We start from the raw sequence: 21,681 nt of genomic DNA, 5'->3' as shown, positions 1-21,681 counted from the left end.
AGAGAATGGGCAGAGACAGACCCTGAAGTCCTGGGCAAGGAGTCAGAGCTGAGAAAAATAGCATGTGTCTATTACATGGCATTTGTAGACATAACACAAGCTCTGGAGCATTCAGAGAAGTTTTTTTGTTTTTTTTGTTTTTTCCTTAGTTTCTGCTCTCAAAGGGCACAATGAGGAGAGGACATTTCCAGAAAAAATTATCAACACTGGGTATATCTACTGTTAAATGAATAATACAGAGAATGCACTGCAAGAGTTTAAAGAAGAGCTGGAAAAATCAGGGGAGGTTTTTCTGTAGATGAGCTGAGTTGAGCCTGGATCGATGGATGGTACAGAACAGAGGGAGGCCAGCAGGAATAGAGCAGGATCAAAGGCCTGCAGGAGAGAAGGAGAAGAGGAGTCTGGAAGGAAGCAGGCAGTCCTGCCAAACTGGAGCAGGGAAAGTTTGTCTCAGAGATGACTGGACGAGAAAGTGTGCGATGTGGAGCCACTGAATATTTGCAAGTACAAGTATCTAATCATATGGGTCAAGTTTTCCTAAGAATTTACACAAGAAGGAAGCTAAAAGAAACTTCTAAGAGTACAGTCACTCTGGGCCCCACCTCGAATGCTGCTTTCCCACCATTTCCGAGGCCTCTCTAATGGGTCATTTCCACCTGTGTTTGTATCCACCCAGGACTCCTCTTGTTGTGACTGAAAACACAGTCAAAGCCTTTCAGGCAGCAAAGGGGTTGATTAGCCCTGGTGACTCAGGAGTTCAGCAGCGGATCTGGCTTGAATTCAGCACTCAGATTTCTCCCCGGGGTCTATTTCTCATAACTGCTCATTTCTGCCCCCTACAGTTCAGCTTCATTCTCAGCCTCCACTTGGCCCCAGAGCCATGGGCTCTTCCCACAGAGTGGCAAATGACCTATCCTCTCAGGTCAGTGTGGTGTTTTTGTTTTTTGTTTTTTAAGTTTTTGTTTAAATTCCAGTTAGTGAACATACAGTGTAGCATTAGCTTCAGTGTAGCATCACTTCATATAGTGATGTATGTAAATATAGTGATTCCACACTTCCATACATCTCCCATGTCAGTCTTTCAGGAAAGAACTTGACTTTTCTTTTCCACTAGCTCCAGCAAAACCCCTAAGATGACCAAGCCTGGACTAGCTTAGGTGACCTGTCCATTGTGGAGACAGTCAGTGTGGCCAAAGAGATGTGCTGGCTCTAGATGACCAGACCAGAATCATGGGCAAGAGTACCATGTTATGGAAAGTAAGTCGGGATTGGAATTTTTATTTGTACAAGTTGAAAGTGCATAGTTCTCTATAACCCCCATCCCCTCCTTTTCATCCCCCTCATAGCCCTGAAGCTATTGGATCTACACTCCACATATCAGATGGGGCCATGGAGATCACTCAGGGCACAGTGCTGCATTGGTGAGCACACAGCTGGCCCCTACACTCCCTCCGCACACCAGTGGCCCCCCCGCACTCTGTGGCCCAGAAGGTGGGGAACCTGGCCAGGGGCCCCCACACCATGATAGTTCTGAGGCTGGATGCCCACATCGCCACCTTCACTTCATTTATCTTTATCTGATGACTGGCAGGGATCTGGGCGGCTGTGGCTGCACCGTTGGCCTGGGAACTGTGCACTCTTGTGGTCATCAAACTGGTCAACACCACCTACGGGTCTATGTATGGCAGGTACTGGTTCACCCTCTAGGTTAACCAGCTCCTCTGAGCTGCCTTTGGTGACCTCCACCTGGCCTTTGTGGATGCCTGGAAAATAACCCTCAGTCTGGCCCTGCCGCCACAGCATCCACCCAGGGTGTCTCATCATCCGCAACAAGGTAGACTTGCTCCTCTCCTTCATCTGCCCCACCCCGAGTGTTTCTGTGGGTTCTGACACTGTGTGGATGGAGGGCCTGGGGCACAGCTGTAAAGAGGGCCACAGCCAGAACAGCATTTCTGGGAGAAGAGCAGGTGCCACTAACTTCTCTTGCCTGAAAGACTACAGTAGTTTCCTAACCAGTCCAGCTGATTCTATTCTTGCCCTACTCTGACCACTTCTCCACTCAGAGTAGAACTTCAGAACTAGTAGAACAAGAGTAGTTACTTTAAAACATAAATGAGGCCAAGTCATTAGCCTGCTCAAAAGCCAAAGGCTTCTCTCTCAGTATAAATCCAAACCCTTAACCATGGTCCATGATGGCCTGGCCTAATTCTTTGTCCTCATTTGTTACCACTCTTCCTTGGCACTCTACATTCTAACCCCATAGTCTTGCTACTCGAGCAGGTCAAGCTGTCCTGCCTCAGGACCTTTATACCTGCCGTTCCTGTGCCTGGAATGCACAACTGCCAGATCCTCATATGGTTGGCTTTCTTCTCATTTGGTTCCCTGATCAAACATCATCTCCTCAGAGGCTCTTCCTGACAACCTTAAATAAAAGAGGTCATTTTCCCATCTTGGCACTCCATCCCCTTTGCCCTCCTTTTCTTTCATGTCACTATGCACAATCTGTAATTATTTGGTTTACTATTATTGTTGTTTACTTGTCTTTGTCTCTAGAATGTAATCTCCATAAGGGACAGGGAGTTTGTCTAGCTTGCTCACTGTTGCATCCCCGTGACCTAGGGCAGTGTTTGAAACATTGCAGGTTGTTAAATATTCCTTGAACAGATGGATGATAATCACCACTAAGGTGTTACTTATATGCCCTGCACCTTCACAGCAAATCTCTATCTTATGAGAAATAAGCAATTGGCCAAAGTGTCCCCCTGCTGCAGCTGCTAACTACCAAATTTCAGGATTGTCATCATTAATGATTCGCATTTACATGAGGGCCGTACGATTTTCCATACAGTTTTCTGTTTTTATTTTGGACGACTCTCCCAAGAACACTCTCCCATTTTACGGAGGCCCAAAGACGTGGCACACGGCTGAGTCAGTGCTTGGTCCTAGTTTGGTTGCAGTGATATCGGTGACTGTCCTTGCTGGAAAACCAGGTCTTGCGACAGCTGGAAGCCATCACCCCTGATTCCTCCGACTCAGCCGACTGGGTCCTCTGTTCTCCTGGACGTCAGTTCGGTGGTTGAGGGGCTTCCCTGACCACCCTAAAGGGGGCTCCGTGACCAGGCACAACCACGTCCGCTGTCCCTAGGACCCTCTTCCGGCTCCGCTCCTGGGCCACCGGGTCTTCGCTCAGCGCTTGCCACGAGTCTTCGTCTCCACTGCGTTCAAACACATCGCCCGCCACCACCACGGTGCCCAAGACCGTGCCCGCCACCACTACGCTCACGTCCCGCTGGCCCCCATGGCCCGGCGTGGCCCACACCTCGAGCCCCGGCCCCAGCCGCAGGGGCCGCTCCTCACCTAGCCCGTGGGGGAAGTAGCGGCCCCCGGGGAGGCAGAAGTCGTGAGAGACCAGCAGAGCCGCCCGGGGAAACAGCCCCAAGTTCCCGATGTGATCCGAGTGTCCATGGGTGCCCACCACCAGAGTCACGTCTCCGGGGGCCACGCCCTGCCGCGCCAGGGCCCCCAGGAGTGTGTCCCGGGCCCAAGGGCCCCCGGTGTCTACGAGGATGGGACCACGGGCCGCCTCCTCCAGGGCGGTCTTCGCCCCGCCGCCCTCGGGCGGGGACTCTCGGTGGCTGGAAGCCTGGCCCCAGGCCTGAGGCAGCACCAACGTCACGGAGCCGTCGGCGCGCACCGCGTCGCCCACCCCCTCGGGCTCCGCATAGCCCTGCAGAAGGACCACCACCGAGTAGGGGTCGCCGCGCACCAGCAGAGGCGGCTCCCCGAGCAGCGGCTCGGTCTGCACTAGACCGCTCATGGCAGAAGGACGGCTGGGGAAGGAAAGTGGGGCTATGGGGGACTGCCCAGTCCCTTCGGGTTCCCACACGCGCCTGCCTCCGCCGCGTGGCACCTTCCAAGTCTCAGTTCTTTGCCACCCCCCTCGCACCCTTAAGGTGGTATCGCCCCAACCCCCTCCCGTAGATGGTATCGTCCAATCATCCCTTAGGGTGAGCTCGCCTGCCAGTCCCTCAGTGTCTCCGGCCGTCGCCACGCTCCTATGCGGTAGGTCCCCACCCATCACTCCCCTAAGGATATCCTCTTTATTCCCCTCATTCTAACCGGAGCCGTTCCCTGTCTTGGACTTAGTTTCACCGCTTCTCTTAATTCTTGCCTCTCCGTGAGGACACCGGCCCTCGGAAAAGCGTGAGGGATTTTGTCCCCAGCGAGCTCCCGTAAGCCCAGAGTATGGTGGCCGACGCGCGCTCCCGCACGCTGATTTTGAATTCCAGGGTATAATCCCGCAGGCGCCGAGAGGGGCCGCACAGATCCTAGCCTAAGTAATTATCAGCCGGGGACCCCTGCTAGTCTCCCTGAACTGCAAATTACAAAACACTACTAGCTTCTAACAGACGGCGACCAACGGCTTATTCTGTGGGCGCTGCCATATCGGCTAGCTATGTTGTTTGCAGGTCAGTTGTTTGAAACTACAGGCTCAGCTGGTATTTTTAAAAAATTTACTAGCGATATAGAAAATTTGGCACCTGTGAAATCCCATGGTGGGCCCTCGGTGAAATTAATATGAAGTAGACCAAATATCTATCCCACTTATCAACATCACTCCATCCTGTTACAGTGTCCCCGTCGTGTTAAATTTGTTAGCTTGTAGCCTCCTAGATGCAGGCAGCGTGTGTATGGGTCATAGAGAATGTCCGCGCTGGCTTCTTCCTCGGAAGGGTCTAAAAACAGACCCCCGAGGGGCGAAGTGACTTTCCTAAGGCCCACAGCTCCGATGCCTTCATTGACCTCTGGGTGGAGTGGGGAGTAGGAGAGATATTTAAAGGGGAAAGCCTTCAATACTGTCCCTCCACACACTTGACAGTTAAGGGGCTAGATGGCAGGCAGAGGGCTGATCTGTTGGGGCAGGCCTTCCACCTACTGCTCCCACCTTTGTCCCCGTAGCCATGCCATGCTGCACCACCAGGATCCTGCCTGAGACCAGATAGGAAAGAACAGTTACAAGCCTTGGGGTGGGATCCCTCGCACATACACACAAACCCTTATGTGGGGCAGGGAAGGGATTGCTCAGACTTCAGAGGGTTCTTCTCCAGGACCCCTGCCCCTCCTGAGGACTCAAACAAAAGCAGGGGTCAAAGATCCTCTGGGTCACGCTTGGGGTGCCCTGGTGTGTTAGTCATCCCTTCCTCTTCCTCCTGATCTTGCTCCTCCTCCTCATCTTGCTCCTCCTCCTCTTCTGTCTTCTCTTGCCCATCTGTGATCTTTTCCTTTCCAGTCCAAGTTTCCTGTAGACACGCTAGGTTAGGTGATAGAAAACAATGTAGGTATTAGTCCTGGGAGGTTGTGGTCTGGCAGGAAGGGGGCCAGTCCCACACACTTACCAGTTTCAGCAGCAGGGAGCACATGACCTTCACAGAGAAAATGCTGTAGGGGCTGCTCCTGATGGTGGAAGTACCAGTCTCCCACAACATCTTCAAACTCCTCCAGCATTGTCTCACACTGATCAAATGGAAGGGTCAGAAGGAACTATGCTCTGCTGGGCTTTGGAAACCCTCCTCTCTACTCTTCACTCCCTTTCTGCCCACCCTACCTTGAAGAGGCAGGTAGCCAGGAGGCTAAACTCTGCTTACTAGCTGTGTGGTCCTCATTCATTCATCAAACATTTACTAGTACCTGTTCTACCAAGTAGACTATTAAACTCTATGTCTCAGGCTTCTTGCCTATAAAATGGGAAATGGTAATAGTACCTACTGTGTGAGGGTGCTTTGAGAGGAAAATGAGGCAGCAGCTGGAAAGTATGGGAGCCTGAATCTGACACATAGTAGGTGCTCAGTAAGTGGTAGTAGATATTATTAGCCTCTACTATTACTCCTTGATATGCTCCTGGGCCCACTTCAATCAATGATAGAGTCCTCACTCTGCCCCCTTCTCTCTGCTCAGAGGTAGACCTCCCTGGGATCTAGCTCTCCCCTCAGGCTCCCTTCTCATTGCCCTGGCAGTGCATTACCCCATCCTACCTGCTTCTTGAGGAATGTGACTTCCACGCTGGGCTCGTCCCACAGCTCCAGAGGGATCCCCAGATCCACCTTCACCCCCTTCTGCACCAGACCTTTCAGTGTTGCCATGGTCTGACTCTGACCCTGAAAGATAGGAATCTAGAATCAGCCGAGCCCCCTGCCCCACCTCTTTTTTCCCCTTTCTGCCATATCAGCACTGTCAATTACTGGAGACCCAGGGGTGAGCTCCATGAGGGTGAGATGAGGGAGTCTAACAATGGGGTGGTGACACTCTCCAGAGCTGGAGGGAGATGGGTCCCAGGGGATATCCATTGTTGTTTCTGAAAAGTGGAATGCTGCCCTAGGGAAGGGTCTGACCTTGGCATATCTCAGTGAGCCCTTGCGCTCAGCATGAACACTGTAATCCAGGATCCGCTCACACAAATTCTCCAAGGCCTCTTCCAGCCTTGTCTCTCTGTGGGAAGAGGGGAAACAAAGACTCCTTGGATGCTGTAGGCACTCCCAGGGCTCCCTCAGGGGTTGGAAGGTAAGGGAGCACCAAAAAGAACTCACGAAACACTGTAAGGGACATGTCTCTTCCTCTTGCCCGTGTCCAGCACCTGCCCCAGCTCCAGCACCTCTCGAGATCGGCCAGTGCGACTCAGCTCTTCCTGTAGCTCCAGGCTTAGCAGCTTACACACTAGATGTCCAAAAGGATGTGAAAGACAAACAAACATACCAGCAACTCATTCTGTAGATGAGCAAAAGCAGCAGAACGTGACGGTTACAAGTGCAGACCGTGGAGCCAGACTGGCATGGTTAGAATACTGACTCAGCCACTTAATAGCTATGTGACAATTCCACTGTGCCCTGGCTTCTTCATCTCTAAAATGGAGATAATAATATAATAGGACCTCCTGTGGAGGGGGGTTGTGAGGATTAAATAGATCAATCTACATAAAGCCCCTAGGATAGTGCCTGGCATATAGTGAGCACTGTATGTGTTTGCTTTTATTCTGCAGTTATTTATTGAGCTCCTATATATGTACAACAGCAACATAGCAATAAGACCCATGACCCCATCCACAAGACATTGCTGATGCAGTTGGGGACAAATAAAATGATGACAGTGTGCTGTGATGGGCCCTGCACTAGAGGTTAACAGATTTAATCTCATTAGGAAATGCAAAATTCATGAAATTGTCATGTGTTGACTTCCTACCAGCTTGTGATTTCCTTAAGGATGAGCGTTGTGTATGTTCCACCACTGTCTTCCAGCAAATAGCACCTGGCCTGGCATGAGGTGGGTCCCAAAAAAAGGGAGTGGCCCATACAGAAGTGCCACGCAAACTAAACACAGGGCAGGTAACAAAAGTGCCTAAAAATGTTCCAGACACTACGCTAGGACCTCAGAGACAGGTACTCTCCTTTCCTCCACGGGCTTAACAATATAGTGGGAGGTGACAAAAGGAAGAAGGCTTCCAAAGGAATTGACATCTGAACTGGGCCTTGAAGAACCAAATGCAGAAGGGAGAGGGTTATTCCAGGCAAAAGGAAAAACAGTGTGCTAAGGCACAGAGGTGCAAGAGGATAAGGCAGGCTCGGTGACAGGTGAGAAGTTCAGCGAGGCTGAAGCATGGGCACTTTGAGGAAGGGAGTTGAGGTACCGAAATGTAAGAGAGGTGGGGACCATACAAGAGAGACTGTGTCAAAAATGGCTGCATTCCGACCACAGCAGGAGGCCTGCAGGGATGTTACAGCAAGCACTGACATGACCAGGTCTGTGTGTAGAAAAACGACAGGTGTGGGGAGAAAAGCAGGGACACAAATGAAGGAGAGGTTAGGTCCAGGTCATGCAGAATACTGATAATGAAATTCCCTGTGGAGTGAGGTGAAGGAAATAAGAATCCAGGGAAGAAATTAAAGTCAGGAAAGCAACAAACTAGGGAACCACGGCACTCAATGGCCCAGCTCTTAAGTGTCTCTTCTCAGCTGCACACGTCCCCTACCGCTGTGGTGCAGCCATATAAGATGCTGTTCACAGCAAAATCCATAAGTATACATCCTCTGCAAACCCTTACACCTACAGGGGGCCTCCTCTCTCCTTTATGAGCTTCAAGGGCTTATTTCCTTACCTCCACACCTGCCCCAGGAGAGCGTGGGGCCTGTAATTTGAGAGCGTCTCTGAAAGGGTGGAGCAGAGGATGGCCAAAAGGTATGAGCCTCATACCCAGCTCCTGCAGGTTCCCCAGACTTAGGTTTAGTGACATGGGGGAAACACACACTTCAGATGCTCAGTAAAGTGGGCGATCCTGGGCACGATCTCTGAACTACAATTCCCACAAATCACTGGGGTTACGCTACTAAGAAAAAGCGGGCTCCCTCTGGATGTCCTATGGGAATTGTAGTGCCATAGTTGTGGGGTAGCGCTCTACGTTCCCTCCTTTGACCCCCTTCAAATTCAGCCAGAGTCTCCCTGAGGTCTTCAAAGAGATCTAGTGACCCACCCATCATGGTCCATTTGGTTCGGCCCAGACTAAAGAGATGGGCAGAGGGATGCGAATAGGGGCTAGCTACTCCCTTCAGATACCTTCGCATTTGCTGGGCAAGCGTTCTGTGTCATCGTCCTCCTCCGACGTCCCAACCCAAGCGCCGTACGCAGCCAAAATGAAAAGCAACATTCCCAACCGCACAGGTCCCATGACAAAGTGCTCTCCAAACCAACAACCCCTTGCCTTCAAACCAACTTCGTGAAGGCAGCGGGCCCTTTAAATTTCGAGGCGGTGTCGGCGGGAACGTCTAGCCAGCCTGGCTTGCGAGGCGCACGCGCAGTCCCGGCCGGAAAGGAGGTGGAGCCTCATAGCGCTCCTGACTGTCCCGCCTCGGTTTTGTGGCGCCTCTTGGGGTCCTGGCCGCCGGGTAGTGAAGGAATAAACTGAAGTTAATTGCAGCAGGAGTATGTGCTCCTTACACGTAGACAGAGAAACCCGTTTTTTATACCACTTCAGGCCGTGAGCCTAGGAGACTCATTCCGGCTCCGGGAAGGGGCAGTGACTTGCTCTCCGTCTCTACCAGGACCTGCTCCCGGGAGGGGGCGGGGCGAACATGGCGCCGAGCGCCGGGTGAGCGGCGCTTTGGCGGCGGTGAGAGACTTTTAATGCGTGGGGCGTTCGGCTGGCGGGGAAGGGTCTGAGTGCTACCCGGGACTAGGCCCTTTGAAGGGCCCATGTGGGAACCGGGAGGAGGGCGGTGGGTTGTGTGTCCGTGCGCGAGGGGACTCCGTACGTGTATGTTCGCATTGGGGGATGTTGGGGGGATGAGGTGGGCTCTCAGCGCCTTCTTTCGCGCTGTACCCGTTGCCCGGGGACCTTCGACTCGCTTCCTTGCCGGGGAGGCCACTACCGAAGTCTAGCTCATGTTAACCATCTTCTGTGAAGCTTTCCTGCCGACTCCACTGACCTGAGGGGCTCCTGAGGCCGTAGCGTGTTTCGTGAGCTGTTTACTGGCAGAGGGTATGGAGGGTATTGAAGGATTAGTAAGAGTTCGCCATTGACCTGGGACACGACAGCGTCTTGTTTACCCAGTGCCGGGCACAGAGTATGTGTTGAATAAATGTTTTCCATGAACGTACGACTTAAAACAGTGGAGGCGGAGACCAAATTCTCTTTCGCCCCCGTGCTCACCCCTCCAGAACGCCCCCATCAGTGCCTCACCGTCAGTCCTAAACACTTTGACCTTAGTCTTCCTAATGCTAACTCCAAGCGAGCCACTCTCCTTTTGGCCACAAAGCAGGTTCCAAACTTGGACTTATATCTTGTTCATCAAGAGAATAGTGGTGCCATGTATTCACTGAGCCCCTACATCTCTAAGCCCTACACTTGATTAATTTATTCAGCAAGTATTTACTGAGTACAGTGTCTCGGGCACCAGTCCGGGGTCTTGGAATACATCAGTGAACACAAAGGGAAGGTAGTGGTGGTGATAAACAATTAGAAATGATACAGTGTATATTAGCAGATGTTAAATTTTTCCGTGGGGGAAAAAAGAGCAGAGTGGGGTTGGAGTGTGGTATTAAATAGGGTGATGGGACTAGGCAGCCAAGCTAACATCTGGGGAAGAGCATTCAAGGCAGAAGGAAAAGAGCAAAGGCCAAAAAGCAAGAGCTTTGCCTGTTAGGTTTGAACAGCAGGAGGAGAATGAAGCTGGATCAAGATGGAAGAAGGAAGGAAAACAGATCAGAGATGTGATTGGAGTGAGGGCAAATTATGAAGGGCCTTATAGACTATAATTAGGATTTTGGATTTTACTAGAGGGTAAATGTGGAGCCATTCCAGGGTTTTGAACAAAAAAATGACCCAGTCTGATTTATGTTTTGACAGAATCAGTCTGGCTGCTGTGTTAGGAAGAGATGTGGGGAGCAAGGGTGGAAGCAGGAAGACCTTGTCAGGAGACTATTGGAATTAGCCAGGCGAGATATGGTGGTGACTTGGGCATGCCGTTGGGAGTGGAGGAGTCAGGTTGGATCACCCAACTGATTTGATGTGAGGGCTCACATAAAGAGTGAGTGCCTGGATAGATGGCATTGCCATGAAGATGAAGAAAACAGGCTGGAGCTGGTGGGGAGCGAGAGATCAGGAGTTCAGCTGTAGAAGAGATTTAAGTCGACAGTTTGATATACAACACTGGTGTTAGGAAGACCGCCCTGGGCTGGGGATAGAAATTTGGCCATCATCCGCCTGTAAGCAATACTGAAAATTGAGGGTAGTTGACATTACCAAATAAATTAAGTGTAGCTACAGAAGAAGACCAAAGACTGAGCCCAGGACACTCCAGCATTAGGCAGTTTTATTTATGTATTTTTTTTAAGATGAGAAGAGGAAGAACTTGTCAAGGAAACCGAGGGGGGTGGGGTGGCCAGTGAGATAGGAGGAAGCCAGGAGAAGGTAGTGTGCAGTGCAGTGAAGGGTGTCTTCAGGAGGGAGTAGTCTAGCTATACTAGATGCTGCCAGCAGGTCAAGTCTGATGATGACAGAGAGTGGACCTTGGGCTCCACAGTGTGGAGTCATCGGCGACCTTGATGAGCTGTTTCAGGGACCTGGTGGGGTCAAAAGCTTGATTGGAGTAGGTGCAAGAAAGGAAAGGAAGTAGAAACAGGATAATTCTTTCAGGGAGTTTGGTTGCAAGGAGGAGCCAAAACATGGGGCTCTTCTAGAGAAAGTGGAATGAAAAGTAACATTTTTTTTTTTTTAATTTTTAAAATGTTTTTGTTTTTGAGAGAGAATGAGAGCGTGAGCAGGAGAGGGGCAGAAAGAGAGGGAGACACAGAATCCAAAGCAGGCTCCAGGCTCTGAGCTGTCAGCACAGAGCCTGATGGGGGGCTCGAACTTGAGAACTGTGAGGTCATGACCTGAGCCAAAGTTGGATGCTTAACCACCACCCAGGCACCCCAAATTAACATTTAAAATTTTTAATTGTGGTGAAATACACATAACATAAAGCTCACCATCTGAAACCATTTCAAGTGTACACTTTAGCAGGATTAAATACATTCATGATGTTCTACAACCGTCACGCCATCCATCTCCAGAACTCTTCATGTTGTAAAACCGAAGCTCTGTCATTATACACTAACTCCCCATTCTTCCCTCCCCTAGCCACAGCAACCCCATTCTGCTGAGTCTATGAATTTGACTCCACTAAGAACCTCATAAGAGTGGAATCATAACACTGTTTGCCCTTTTCTGGCTCCCTTATTTCACTCTGCATGGTGTCCTCAAGGTTCACCCATGTCGTAGCATGTGTCAGAATCACCTTCCTTTTTCAGGCTCGATACTAGTCTGTTGTGTGGATAGACCACTGTCTTGTTTCCTTGAGAAGGGAGAAATAAGTGCATTTAGGAGGCTGATGGGAACCATCGACCGAGTAGGTTGAAAACGTGGTGGTGATGCAGGGAGATGGAAGCAGTGTTGGAGTTGGCAGGGGGCACGAATGGCTTCTCTAGGGTAACAGGCAGGAAGGCAGAAGATGTGGGCGCCAGTGCTGTTAGGTTGGTGGATGCAGTGGGAGTCTATGGGGGTCTCTTCTAATGGCGTAAAGTGCGGAGGAGAGGTGGAATGTAGGACAGGGGGACTGAGTGCACTGAGGTGTGGTATGATTGTCAGGCAGTTTGCGATCATTGGGGCCCTGGGTGGCTCAGTTGGTTAAGCATCTGACTCTTTTTTTGTTTTTGTTTTTTTTGAAAGAGGGAGAGAGAGAGAATCCCAAGCAGGCTCCACACTGTCAGAACAGAGCCCTACACAGGGCTTGAACCCACAAGCCATGAGGTCATGACCTGAGCCAAAATCAAGAGTCAGACACTACCGACCAAGACACCCAGGCGCCCCAAGTGTCTGACTCAATCTCAGCTCAGGTCGTCATCTTCTTCTTCTTCTTCTTCTTCTTCTTCTTCTTCTTTTTGTTTATTCATTTTGAGAAAGAGAGAAAGAGGTGGGACAGGCAGAGGGAGAGAGAGAATTTTAAGCATGCTCCACACCCAGCATGGAGCCTGACACGGGGCTTAATCTCATAAACTAAGAGATCATGACCTGAGTGGAAATCAAGACTGACTAGCCACCCAGGCACCCCTCATCTCAGGTCTTGATCTCAGGGCCGTGAGTTCAAGCCCTGCATTGGGAAGAAACCCAAAGCTGGGAGGATGTAAGTAACTTGCCCAAATAACCCAGCTAAGTAATCTAGGGCCAGGATTTAAATTGAAGACATGTCTGTTCTCGTATATCTCACTTGCATGGCACCTGGCACAGAATCAGAGCTCAGTACATTTTGTTGAACTGGGTCAGATCACTACCTGCTTCTCTTACAGCCAATACTAATTACACGGAGATGGACACGTTTATTTTTTATCTTTTCTGCCCACCCCATACCTCTGCCAGGTCTCCCATCTTTCCACCCCGGGGTATCACTCTTTGGGGGAGGGAGAGAGAGGCTCCAGAATGGCTGAGGAGAAGAAGCTGAAGCTCAGCAATACCGTGCTGCCCTCGGAGTCGATGAAAGTGGTGGCCGAGTCCATGGGCATCGCTCAGATCCAGGAGGAGACCTGCCAGCTGCTGACAGACGAGGTCAGCTACCGCATCAAGGAGATTGCACAGGTACCCCAACCGTTCCACCCAGCCCTTCGTTGTGTTAAGAATGCTGCCCAGGCCCCCTTCTTCCTCAGGCTCTTGAGTTGATGTTTGTTCTCCCACCCCCAGGATGCCTTGAAGTTCATGCACATGGGGAAGCGGCAGAAGCTAACCACCAGTGACATCGATTACGCGCTGAAGCTAAAGAATGTCGAGGTGATTGGGACACGTGGGACTGAGGTTGGCAGGGTTGGTGGGGGGCAAGATGGTGAGACCCATCCTCCCTGACACTGCATTTGCCTTCAGTCATGCCTCCTTGGGCTCCCTTCTCATCTCAATATCTCTTTCTCTCTCTCTCTCTCTCCTGATCCAGCCACTCTATGGCTTCCACGCCCAGGAGTTCATTCCTTTTCGTTTCGCCTCTGGTGGGGGCCGGGAGCTTTACTTCTACGAGGAGAAGGAGGTTGATCTGAGCGACATCATCAATACCCCTCTGCCCCGGGTGCCCCTGGATGTCTGCCTCAAAGGTTGGGGCGGGGATTGCAGGGTGGCGGGGAAGAGGAAAAGGGGTTGAGGAGGCTCACAAGTGAAGAAGCCCTCAGCGTGCGATTGCTAGGGAGTTGCAGGAAGTGGGGACAGGACGGAAAGCACATTCCTGGTATGGAGTGACTCCCTAGTGTCCATGTCCAGCCATTCAACTTGACACCTTCTTTCCTCACAGCTCATTGGCTGAGCATTGAAGGCTGCCAGCCAGCTATACCTGAGAACCCACCCCCAGGTAACCTCATCTGTTCCCAAGGCCCACCCCTCTCTATCTCATGTCCCCTCTCCTTCCTTTATATCCCCTGCCACTCTCATCACTCCTGCTGTGACGGCTTTCCCACCAGCTCCCAAAGAGCAGCAGAAGGCTGAGGCCACAGAACCCCTGAAGTCAGCAAAGCCAGGCCAGGAGGAAGATGGACCCTTGAAAGGCAAAGGTCAAGGGGCTGCTCCAGCCGACGGCAAAGGTCAGTGTTGCTAGGCTGGGCTCCTCGGTGCTCCTCCCAGATCGTGATTTGTGAGGTGGCTGAGGGCAGGGCAAGGGGTGACACCTATGGCTGGAGAGCCCTGGAAAGGATCAGGAAACCTGAGAGGAGCCAAGTCCTGGGTCTCACCGGGCAGGGAGCAAAGGTTTGTCCGGCTCTAGGCCTCTTCTGGAGCCTTCGTGTTCAAACCTGTCTTGGCAATTCACACAGGGAAAGAGAAGAAGGCACCACCCCTGCTGGAGGGGGCCCCTTTGCGACTGAAGCCCCGAAGTATCCACGAGCTGTCCGTGGAGCAGCAGCTGTACTACAAGGAGATCACTGAAGCGTGTGTGGGCTCCTGTGAGGCCAAGAGAGCGGTGAGGCCCTGCCGACCTGCTTCTCCCTGCCTGGGGCATTCCTTCTCTCTGGAGTTTCAGGAATCCCTTCCCATCTCTGCCCCCCCGCGTCACTTGCTCCCTCCCCACTGCAGGAGGCGCTGCAGAGCATTGCAACGGACCCAGGGCTCTATCAGATGCTGCCGCGATTCAGCACCTTCATCTCGGAGGGGGTGAGAAGAGGCAGAAGGCCAGGACCCAGGATGAGGTTCCGGGCGGTGAGGAGGCAGCGGGGGGAGCTCATCGGAGGGTCTCACTGCCCTGTCACTTCTCCTTCCCGCAGGTCCGTGTGAATGTGGTGCAGAACAACCTGGCCCTGCTCATCTACCTGATGCGCATGGTGAAGGCGCTGATGGACAACCCCACGCTGTATCTAGAAAAATACGTGAGCGGCCCTGCCCACCCACCTTTCAGCCTGGGGTCGGGGCACCTGGTTGCCACCAACAGGAAGCCATCCTCAGAATTGGCCAACTTGCCACTTCTCCCTTAGGTCCATGAGTTAATTCCAGCTGTGATGACGTGCATCGTAAGCAGACAGCTGTGCCTGCGGCCAGATGTGGACAATCACTGGGCACTCCGGGACTTTGCTGCCCGCCTCGTGGCCCAGATCTGCAAGCATTTCAGCACGACCACCAACAACATCCAGTCCCGGATCACCAAGACCTTCACCAAGGTGAGCAAAAATGAGGAGTGTAGATGATCTTGTATCTCCACCCCAGGGTGGTGACCAGGACAAAGAGCTTCACCCACACCAGAGGCGGTTCAGCGTGGCTAGAGGAAGTGACAGTGGAAAGATGCGGGAGACGGACAGGGACTGGCACCTGGGCCACATCTGTAGTGTCGTAACAATCTACAACATAAGTGTGTTCGCGAGACTTATTCTTAACAATTAGCCTCTCGGGCCCCTTTCCCCAGTATATCTTCCTTCCCCTTGCAGAGCTGGGTGGACGAGAAGACTCCATGGACTACGCGGTATGGCTCCATCGCAGGCCTGGCAGAGCTCGGACACGATGTGAGGCCCCCGGCGCGGGGAACACTGCAAGAAAGGAGGCATCGTGGGTCCTAGTGGGCAAGGGCCCCACCTGCAAGGCCCTGTGGTGACCCGAGGGCCCTGGCTTGTCCCCTTGCTTTCCAACAGGTGATTAAGACTCTGATTCTGCCACGGCTGCAGCAGGAAGGGGAGCGGATCCGCGGTGTCCTGGACGGCCCCGTGCTGAGCAACATTGACCGCATTGGAGCTGACCATGTGCAGAGCCTCCTCCTGGTGACTAGAACCCCTGTCCCTGCCCTCCCCCCAATCCTTCCCCCCGCCACTCCCCCCCGCCCCCCACACAAGCACGACAATCAGTAAACAGCTGTTGTCTTTTATTCACTCATCGCATTTGCCTCATGTGTTCTGAGCCCAATACTGTTGTGCAGATGGAGAGACAAAGGCAAGAGGTTAAGTAAGAAATAAGAGACCTTAACTGTCAGCCTGTGACCCTGCCTAGACTGGACCGCCCCCGAGGCTTCCCCATCACTGTGCTGCATTCCAAGCAGGGCATCCCCCTGTGGACCAGCCACCCCTTAGAAATCACAAGTGTTTTCAGCAAGTTTCCCCATCCACACTGGTGCTGCCTGGGGTTCCTCACACACACTGCCAGCCCAGCAGCCTGGCCTGCAACACAACGCACTGGAGTAATGGGCAGTTTCCTTTCTCACCCCTTCCTTGTCACTTCCTGAGCGTCCCAGCTCTCCACCTACCTTGTTTTTCTTTGCTTTCTCTGCAGAAACACTGTGCCCCTGTTCTGGCAAAGCTGCGCCTACCACCTGACAATCAAGACGCCTATCGGGCAGAATTTGGGTCCCTCGGGCCCCTCCTCTGCTCTCACGTTGTCAAGGCCCGGGCCCAGGCTGCTCTGCAGGCTCAGCAGGTCAACAGGACCACTCTGACCATCACTCAGGTCAGGGACTGGGGGGAAGAGGGGTCTGGTGAGGAAACATGTGGGAAGGGGGCAAGCAGGGGGGACAGGGGCATGGTTCCCTTCAGGGTGGGGGACTCACAGACGCGCGCTCGCTTTTATAAAACACAGGACCCTCTGAGTGAGACTTGGGGGGTCTGAGTCCCCTTAGTGGATGATTCTTCAACCCAAGGGAGACCCTCTGAGGAGCAGCAATAAGTGCCCCTCCTTTTCACATTTCCTTCCTGCCTCTTCTTTGTGCAGCCCCGGCCCACACTGACCCTCTCCCAGGCCCCTCAGCCTGGCCCTCGGACCCCTGGCTTGCTGAAGGTCCCTGGCTCCATTGCACTGCCTGTGCAGACCTTGGTGTCTGCGCGAGCTGCTGCCCCGCCTCAGCCTTCCCCTCCTCCAACCAAGTTTATTGTCATGTCCTCATCCTCCAGCGCCTCATCCACTCAACAGGTACTGGGACCCAGGTGGGACTGGGGAAGGTGCGGAGCACGACCAGGGTTACCTCCAAGTACCCTGGGGGCCCCAGAGTAGAGCCCAGTCCCCCCTGGGCCTAAAGACAGGAGCAGGAAGGAGCACTTCACGGAGGCCATAGGGCATAGCTGCTCATCCTGAGCTCGGGTCTCAGGCCTACAGGCACCTGAGCAGGTGAATGAATCATCAACTCTTCTGCCGGAACAGGTGAATTCTCCCCCAGGCAGTGCCTCTCCTTTCTCCCCCCAGGTCCTGTCCCTCAGCACCTCAGCCCCTGGCTCAGGCTCCACCACTACCTCTCCCGTCACCACCACGGTCCCCAGCGTGCAGCCCATCGTCAAGCTGGTCTCTACTGCCACCACCGCACCCCCTAGCACTGCTCCCTCTGGTCCGGGCAGCGTCCAGAAGTACATCGTGGTCTCTCTTCCTCCTACAGGGGAGGGCAAAGGAGGCCCCACCTCCCATCCTTCTCCAGCTCCTGCCCCATCCTCAGCCCCCTCCCCGCTTGGGGGCAGTGCCCTTTGTGGGGGGAAACAGGAAGCTGGGGATAGCCCCCCACCAGCTCCAGGGACTCCAAAAACTAATGGCTCCCAGCCCCCTGGCTCTGGCTCCCCTCAGCCTGCGCCTTAATGCTGTCACACATCTGCCAACCTTCTTCTCTCCCCGATTCCCTTTCCCTCTCTCTCTCTCTCTCTCTCTTTCTCTCTCTCACACACACACACACACACACACACACTAGGTGGAAGGAAGTAATGGTTTGCTTCTTCCATGTTACTTTTAGATATTGTACAGCCAGTTCCTCAGAATAAAAGTTTGATTTGTAAATTCTGATCCACCCCGGCCTTTCCTGTGTCAGGTACCACAGGAAGGTCAAATATGTCAACTAGGACTGGACTCTCAGGACTCAGGACATTGCATCCAGGTCCATGACCATGGCCTGGAAGGGTGGAAAAGACAGTATCGTCCTTCTCTGGTTCCACAGACTACTGCCTTTGCTGCCCGCATCCTCGTTTGGGGAGCCTCAGATCCGAATGACGTAGGCATCACTGTGGCTCAGATGTCGCACCCACTTGTGGGGGTTGGCGTTGCCGCAGGGTCTGAACGCCAGCCTGAGGAAGCGCACCTGGAGGCCAGAGCACGTGTGCCGGGGAAGTTCAAAAGAGAGGCTGGCGGGGCCCAGCCCCAGCGGAGGGGCCATGGTGGAGGGTCCTTGGCCAGAAGGCCCAGGGAGACCTGGAACATCCATCTGTGAGGGACAGAGACCAGGGAAGGGTGCTGAGGGCACAGAGGAGGGAGGGCATGGGGCTCAGGTCCAGGGCATGAGGAGGGGTGGTTGGGGCTAAACATGCAGCTGGAAGAGAGGATCTCAGGGAGTCGGCAGCTCGTACCTGGAAAAGGCCTGACAGCTGGGAGCCGCCTTGCACCCGAGGCAGGTCCCAGTGGAGGGCTCCGTCCCCGAGCTCTGCCTTCTGTTCAGGGCCGCTCAGCTCCTGAGACAGGCTGGAGTTTGGGGATGACAGGCGCTGCGCTCAGCCTGCCTTCCTGGGACAGGCTGGTCCCACCCTCCCTGCCACCACCCTGTTACCCTGGGGAAGCTGGCAAAACCTCCCGGGCCCTGTGGCTGCAACACTAACCTAATCACCCCTCGCGGCAGGGGAAGGTGCAGCCTGACGTTGAGAGCTTGGCTGCCAAGAAGAGAGGAACAGAGTCAGCCCTGGGAAGACAGTGACTCGTCCCCCCTCTTCATTAACACCACTAGCGCAGGTGTTACACCCACCCCCTTTCCCAGCCTTCCTGTCTAACTGAATGGGATTCCGAAGCTGACGGACGCATCTGAAGGGGGAAGCAACAGGTATTTGGGCCCTGTGTCCTGCCCCATGATACGGAACGAGGCCTGGCTAACCCCCCACTCGTACCTCTTCGGGGGCAGGTCACATCGTAACTTCAGGTAAACCTGGAGCCTGGGTGAAAGGGATGGTTCTGTTACTCACTGGCCTCTCACCATCCCCACCCGGGACCCCCATGCAGGGCTGCTGCGTAGGTCGGTCATGCCCCAAGCAGGAGAGAGAAGGGATGATATCCAGCCCAACTCCACTAAGGGCTGAGTCTGCATAGGGGAGAGGGTGCCTTTTTCTTGTACCTATTATCATTCCTCCTCCACAATGCGCTTTGGGAACATACATGCATTAGCTTGGACTTCGGGAAAGTTCTAGAAGAGAAAAATGGTCTTACCTGCCTGAGCCTCGGTCCCACTGCACAGAGGGAAAGAGCCGGAAGGGGAGTGGGGAGGGGAGGTCGTCTGAGAGTTGGTACCGCATCACAGTCAGCTGAGACCAGACAGGAATGGAGGTCAGTTTGGTCTCCTCACACCTGAACTTGCCTCCCTTCCCAACGGAGGATGGAAAGTGCTAGGCCAGCCCAATCCTGACCTCGCCCTGAGGGGGCTGCAAGCGGAGGATTCGATGAGACTCAAACTCCTCAAGGAGCACTGAGCTGTGAAATGAGACCTCATCCACCCGGATTCCTGGGCCGTAACCTGGAGGGAAAGAAAGTGTCCTCTCCTAACCCACATTGTGGGTGAGAAGAGCAGCAAGGTGGTAGCTGGGGGAAAACCCATCTCTGTTCCATGAAACTTTTGGTGGCAACCTGTACCTAGGAGAGAAGGACCCCTTTTCTTCTCACCTCTCAGTTCTGACTTCCCCACACAAAACTCTTCTGTCAGGCCAATGCGCATCTCTGTCACAGAAGAGAACAGAAAAGGCCACCAGATACCAACATTCACATACTACCAAGGAGCCCGTTCCAAACCTGACCCTGGGCTAAGCCTGCAGACTTCTCACCAGAGCCACTGGGAAGAAAGCTCTTGAGCCGGATCTCTCCCTGCACGTCTACCTTCAGCAGCGAGCCCTAAGAAGAACGGAGAGATCAATGTCCCGAGGTGACACCCTGCCCCCGACCCCATACATTTCCCAAAAGCCGTCTATCCTCTGTTCTAGGGCTGGGGGCCCAAACTCACGTTAGATGCTATCAGTACAGACAGCCTCTCGACCACATCCAAAAACACTTCATTCTTTTGGCTCTGAAGAAGAGAGGGGATTTGGAGGCTGAGTGACCTGTGTTGTAAAGTGCACAGGCAGAAAGGACAGGCCAGTGGAAGCTAGGGCCCTGGGGTGGGGACATGGGGAAGGGAAGGGATTGTCCACGTCTGGGAACACCAGGATCTCGTTCTCTGGTGTTCCAGGAAAAACTCAGAGGGTCTGATGCATCTCACCTGGTCAGAGCGGCTGGACAGGACAGGGCGGCTGGCTGCACTGCTGGGGGCCACTTTGCTCTGCTGCGTCTCAGCCCCAAACTGTAAAGCACCCAAAGCAAGCAATCTTCAGGTTTGACACTACCCACCACCCCTCCTCCTCCTCTTTCCCTCGACTGACCAAGCCAACACTGCTGAGGTCAAAGAGACTGAAGGGCTTGCTGACCACAGCCTCTGTCTGGATGAAGTTTCTCAGCATCTCTGTGGATGTGGTCTGCACGTAGCCATAGTCCTGTGGGCAGAGGAAGGACAGCCTGTGGGAGGTCAGTGGAGGGAAGGGGTGGAAATGAATGGACTTAGCCTCCCACCCACAGCGCATATCTGCAAGGAATGGGGTGCAGTGAGGGAAATGCTTGGCCCTCACCAGCACTTCATCCAGGAGCTCATAGACAAGAGCCACGTTGCGGGAGATGGTCCCCTCGCCCAAGGAGCCACAGTAATCGCCCAGGAGAGTGGCCAACCTGAGAAAACGAGTCGGAGTGTGCATATGCCCCTCCTGTCAGATCCCCGCGCCCAGGTGCCCAGCCCTGCCCTCCTCACCGGGAGAGCAGCTCTAGGAGGCTGAAGGGAGAAATGTTCTCTGAAGTCGTGGCCACCAAATAGAGGCCGCTGTGTCTGATGTGAATAAAATGACGGTCATCGTGGTGCTGAGGCAGAGGTGGGGAAGAAGCATTAGGAAGAGAGCTGTGATTAAGGGCCCGTGAGACTTCCTAGCAGTGTGCCTTGAGAACCCTGGGCATCCTCCCTGGGGTCCAGCTTCCTGACATGTCTGGGGAGGTAACCAATAGTACCCACCCCGGAGTTGCGGGGGGATTGGGACGTGAGAGGAGCCTGTGCCTGGTGCATTGTTAGCTCTTGATAAACTTGAATTCACATTATTTGGCGTAACGTACCCCCCAAGCGGAAGCTCTCAGGGAAACAGCCCTGGGAGGAAGGAGGCGCCCTCCCCACCCGCCCCCTGCCCGCCAGGCGCATCCCCCACTCCCCGCCACTGGTTACCATGACAACCGGGGACTCATCTCCGGGCAGTCCCGTCAGCTTCCGGTAGAAGAGCTCGGCCACATCCCGACCACCAGTGTCCCCGCGGACTGACCGGGTGGAAGAACAGCTAAGGAGCCAGCGATACAGTCTGGCCCTGGGGCACCACTCCCACCCAGGGCCCCCCCTCCTGCCCCGTAGGTCAAGGATACAATCCTTGTAGATGAGCGGGTCCCCTTTGGAGGAAAGGATGAAGAACTGGGAGATCATGGCGGCTCTGGAGAGTAGGCAGGGAGACAACGAAAGTTGGGCCTGCCCCGCCCTGCGGCCCCGGAACAAAAGGACGAGCGTACGCTGGCCCTTTAAGAGCAATTCTCCTCCCGCGCCACCTCAGACCGCGGGAAACCGGCGTCCGCCCCGCCTTTCCGTCCCGGTGCAGGAG

At 53.7% G+C, this 21,681-nt stretch overlaps 4 protein-coding genes and 1 long non-coding RNA gene across 7 annotated transcripts; 2 read left to right on the top strand and 3 right to left on the bottom strand.

Moving 5' to 3' along the window:
- Nucleotides 1-2,836: 2,836 nt before the first annotated feature.
- MBLAC1 (metallo-beta-lactamase domain containing 1) lies at nucleotides 2,837-3,934 on the bottom strand. Its single transcript, XM_047837377.1, has one exon. The coding sequence runs from the start codon at nucleotides 3,815-3,817 to the stop codon at nucleotides 3,065-3,067; it is 753 nt and encodes a 250-aa protein (XP_047693333.1). The 5' UTR covers nucleotides 3,818-3,934; the 3' UTR covers nucleotides 2,837-3,064.
- A 39-nt stretch (nucleotides 3,935-3,973) lies between these two features.
- TAF6 (TATA-box binding protein associated factor 6) lies at nucleotides 3,974-17,779 on the top strand. 3 transcript variants are annotated; one of them, XM_047837368.1, is made up of 15 exons: nucleotides 3,974-4,062; nucleotides 12,941-13,156; nucleotides 13,259-13,345; nucleotides 13,503-13,656; nucleotides 13,851-13,907; nucleotides 14,017-14,136; nucleotides 14,365-14,510; nucleotides 14,624-14,701; nucleotides 14,812-14,913; nucleotides 15,019-15,201; nucleotides 15,466-15,540; nucleotides 15,667-15,792; nucleotides 16,298-16,471; nucleotides 16,733-16,930; nucleotides 17,201-17,779. In XM_047837368.1, exons 2-15 carry the CDS (start codon nucleotides 13,001-13,003, stop codon nucleotides 17,579-17,581), a joined length of 2,037 nt encoding a protein of 678 aa, XP_047693324.1. In that variant the 5' UTR covers nucleotides 3,974-4,062; nucleotides 12,941-13,000; the 3' UTR covers nucleotides 17,582-17,779. The 3 variants fall into 3 exon arrangements, with proteins under 3 accessions (XP_047693324.1, XP_047693323.1, XP_047693325.1); XM_047837367.1 differs by lacking the exon at nucleotides 3,974-4,062 and adding an exon at nucleotides 8,935-9,154; XM_047837369.1 differs by lacking the exon at nucleotides 3,974-4,062 and adding an exon at nucleotides 9,114-9,133.
- CNPY4 (canopy FGF signaling regulator 4) lies at nucleotides 4,501-8,844 on the bottom strand. Its single transcript, XM_047837378.1, has 6 exons — nucleotides 8,602-8,844; nucleotides 6,585-6,711; nucleotides 6,390-6,486; nucleotides 6,033-6,155; nucleotides 5,397-5,514; nucleotides 4,501-5,311 (listed from the first exon to the last, which is right to left on the bottom strand). The coding sequence occupies exons 1-6, from the start codon at nucleotides 8,711-8,713 to the stop codon at nucleotides 5,148-5,150; spliced, it is 741 nt and encodes a 246-aa protein (XP_047693334.1). The 5' UTR covers nucleotides 8,714-8,844; the 3' UTR covers nucleotides 4,501-5,147.
- AP4M1 (adaptor related protein complex 4 subunit mu 1) lies at nucleotides 15,877-21,645 on the bottom strand. The gene is made up of 15 exons (XM_047837374.1): nucleotides 21,452-21,645; nucleotides 21,261-21,349; nucleotides 20,802-20,908; nucleotides 20,626-20,722; nucleotides 20,383-20,493; nucleotides 20,223-20,303; nucleotides 19,968-20,030; nucleotides 19,792-19,858; nucleotides 19,634-19,687; nucleotides 19,381-19,487; nucleotides 19,184-19,278; nucleotides 18,868-18,912; nucleotides 18,586-18,636; nucleotides 18,340-18,451; nucleotides 15,877-18,197 (listed from the first exon to the last, which is right to left on the bottom strand). Exons 1-15 carry the CDS (start codon nucleotides 21,507-21,509, stop codon nucleotides 17,973-17,975), a joined length of 1,362 nt encoding a protein of 453 aa, XP_047693330.1. The 5' UTR covers nucleotides 21,510-21,645; the 3' UTR covers nucleotides 15,877-17,972.
- LOC125153910 (uncharacterized) lies at nucleotides 19,493-20,334 on the top strand. The gene is made up of 2 exons (XR_007147618.1): nucleotides 19,493-19,889; nucleotides 20,193-20,334. It is a non-coding gene; the product is annotated as an uncharacterized LOC125153910 (long non-coding RNA).
- Nucleotides 21,646-21,681: the final 36 nt, after the last annotated feature.

This window comes from Prionailurus viverrinus, chromosome E3, assembly GCF_022837055.1.
Source record: "Prionailurus viverrinus isolate Anna chromosome E3, UM_Priviv_1.0, whole genome shotgun sequence".
NCBI classification, from domain to species: domain Eukaryota; kingdom Metazoa; phylum Chordata; class Mammalia; order Carnivora; family Felidae; genus Prionailurus; species Prionailurus viverrinus.
Note: the sequence above shows the minus strand (reverse complement) of the source record. Positions and strands in the feature narration are given on the sequence as shown.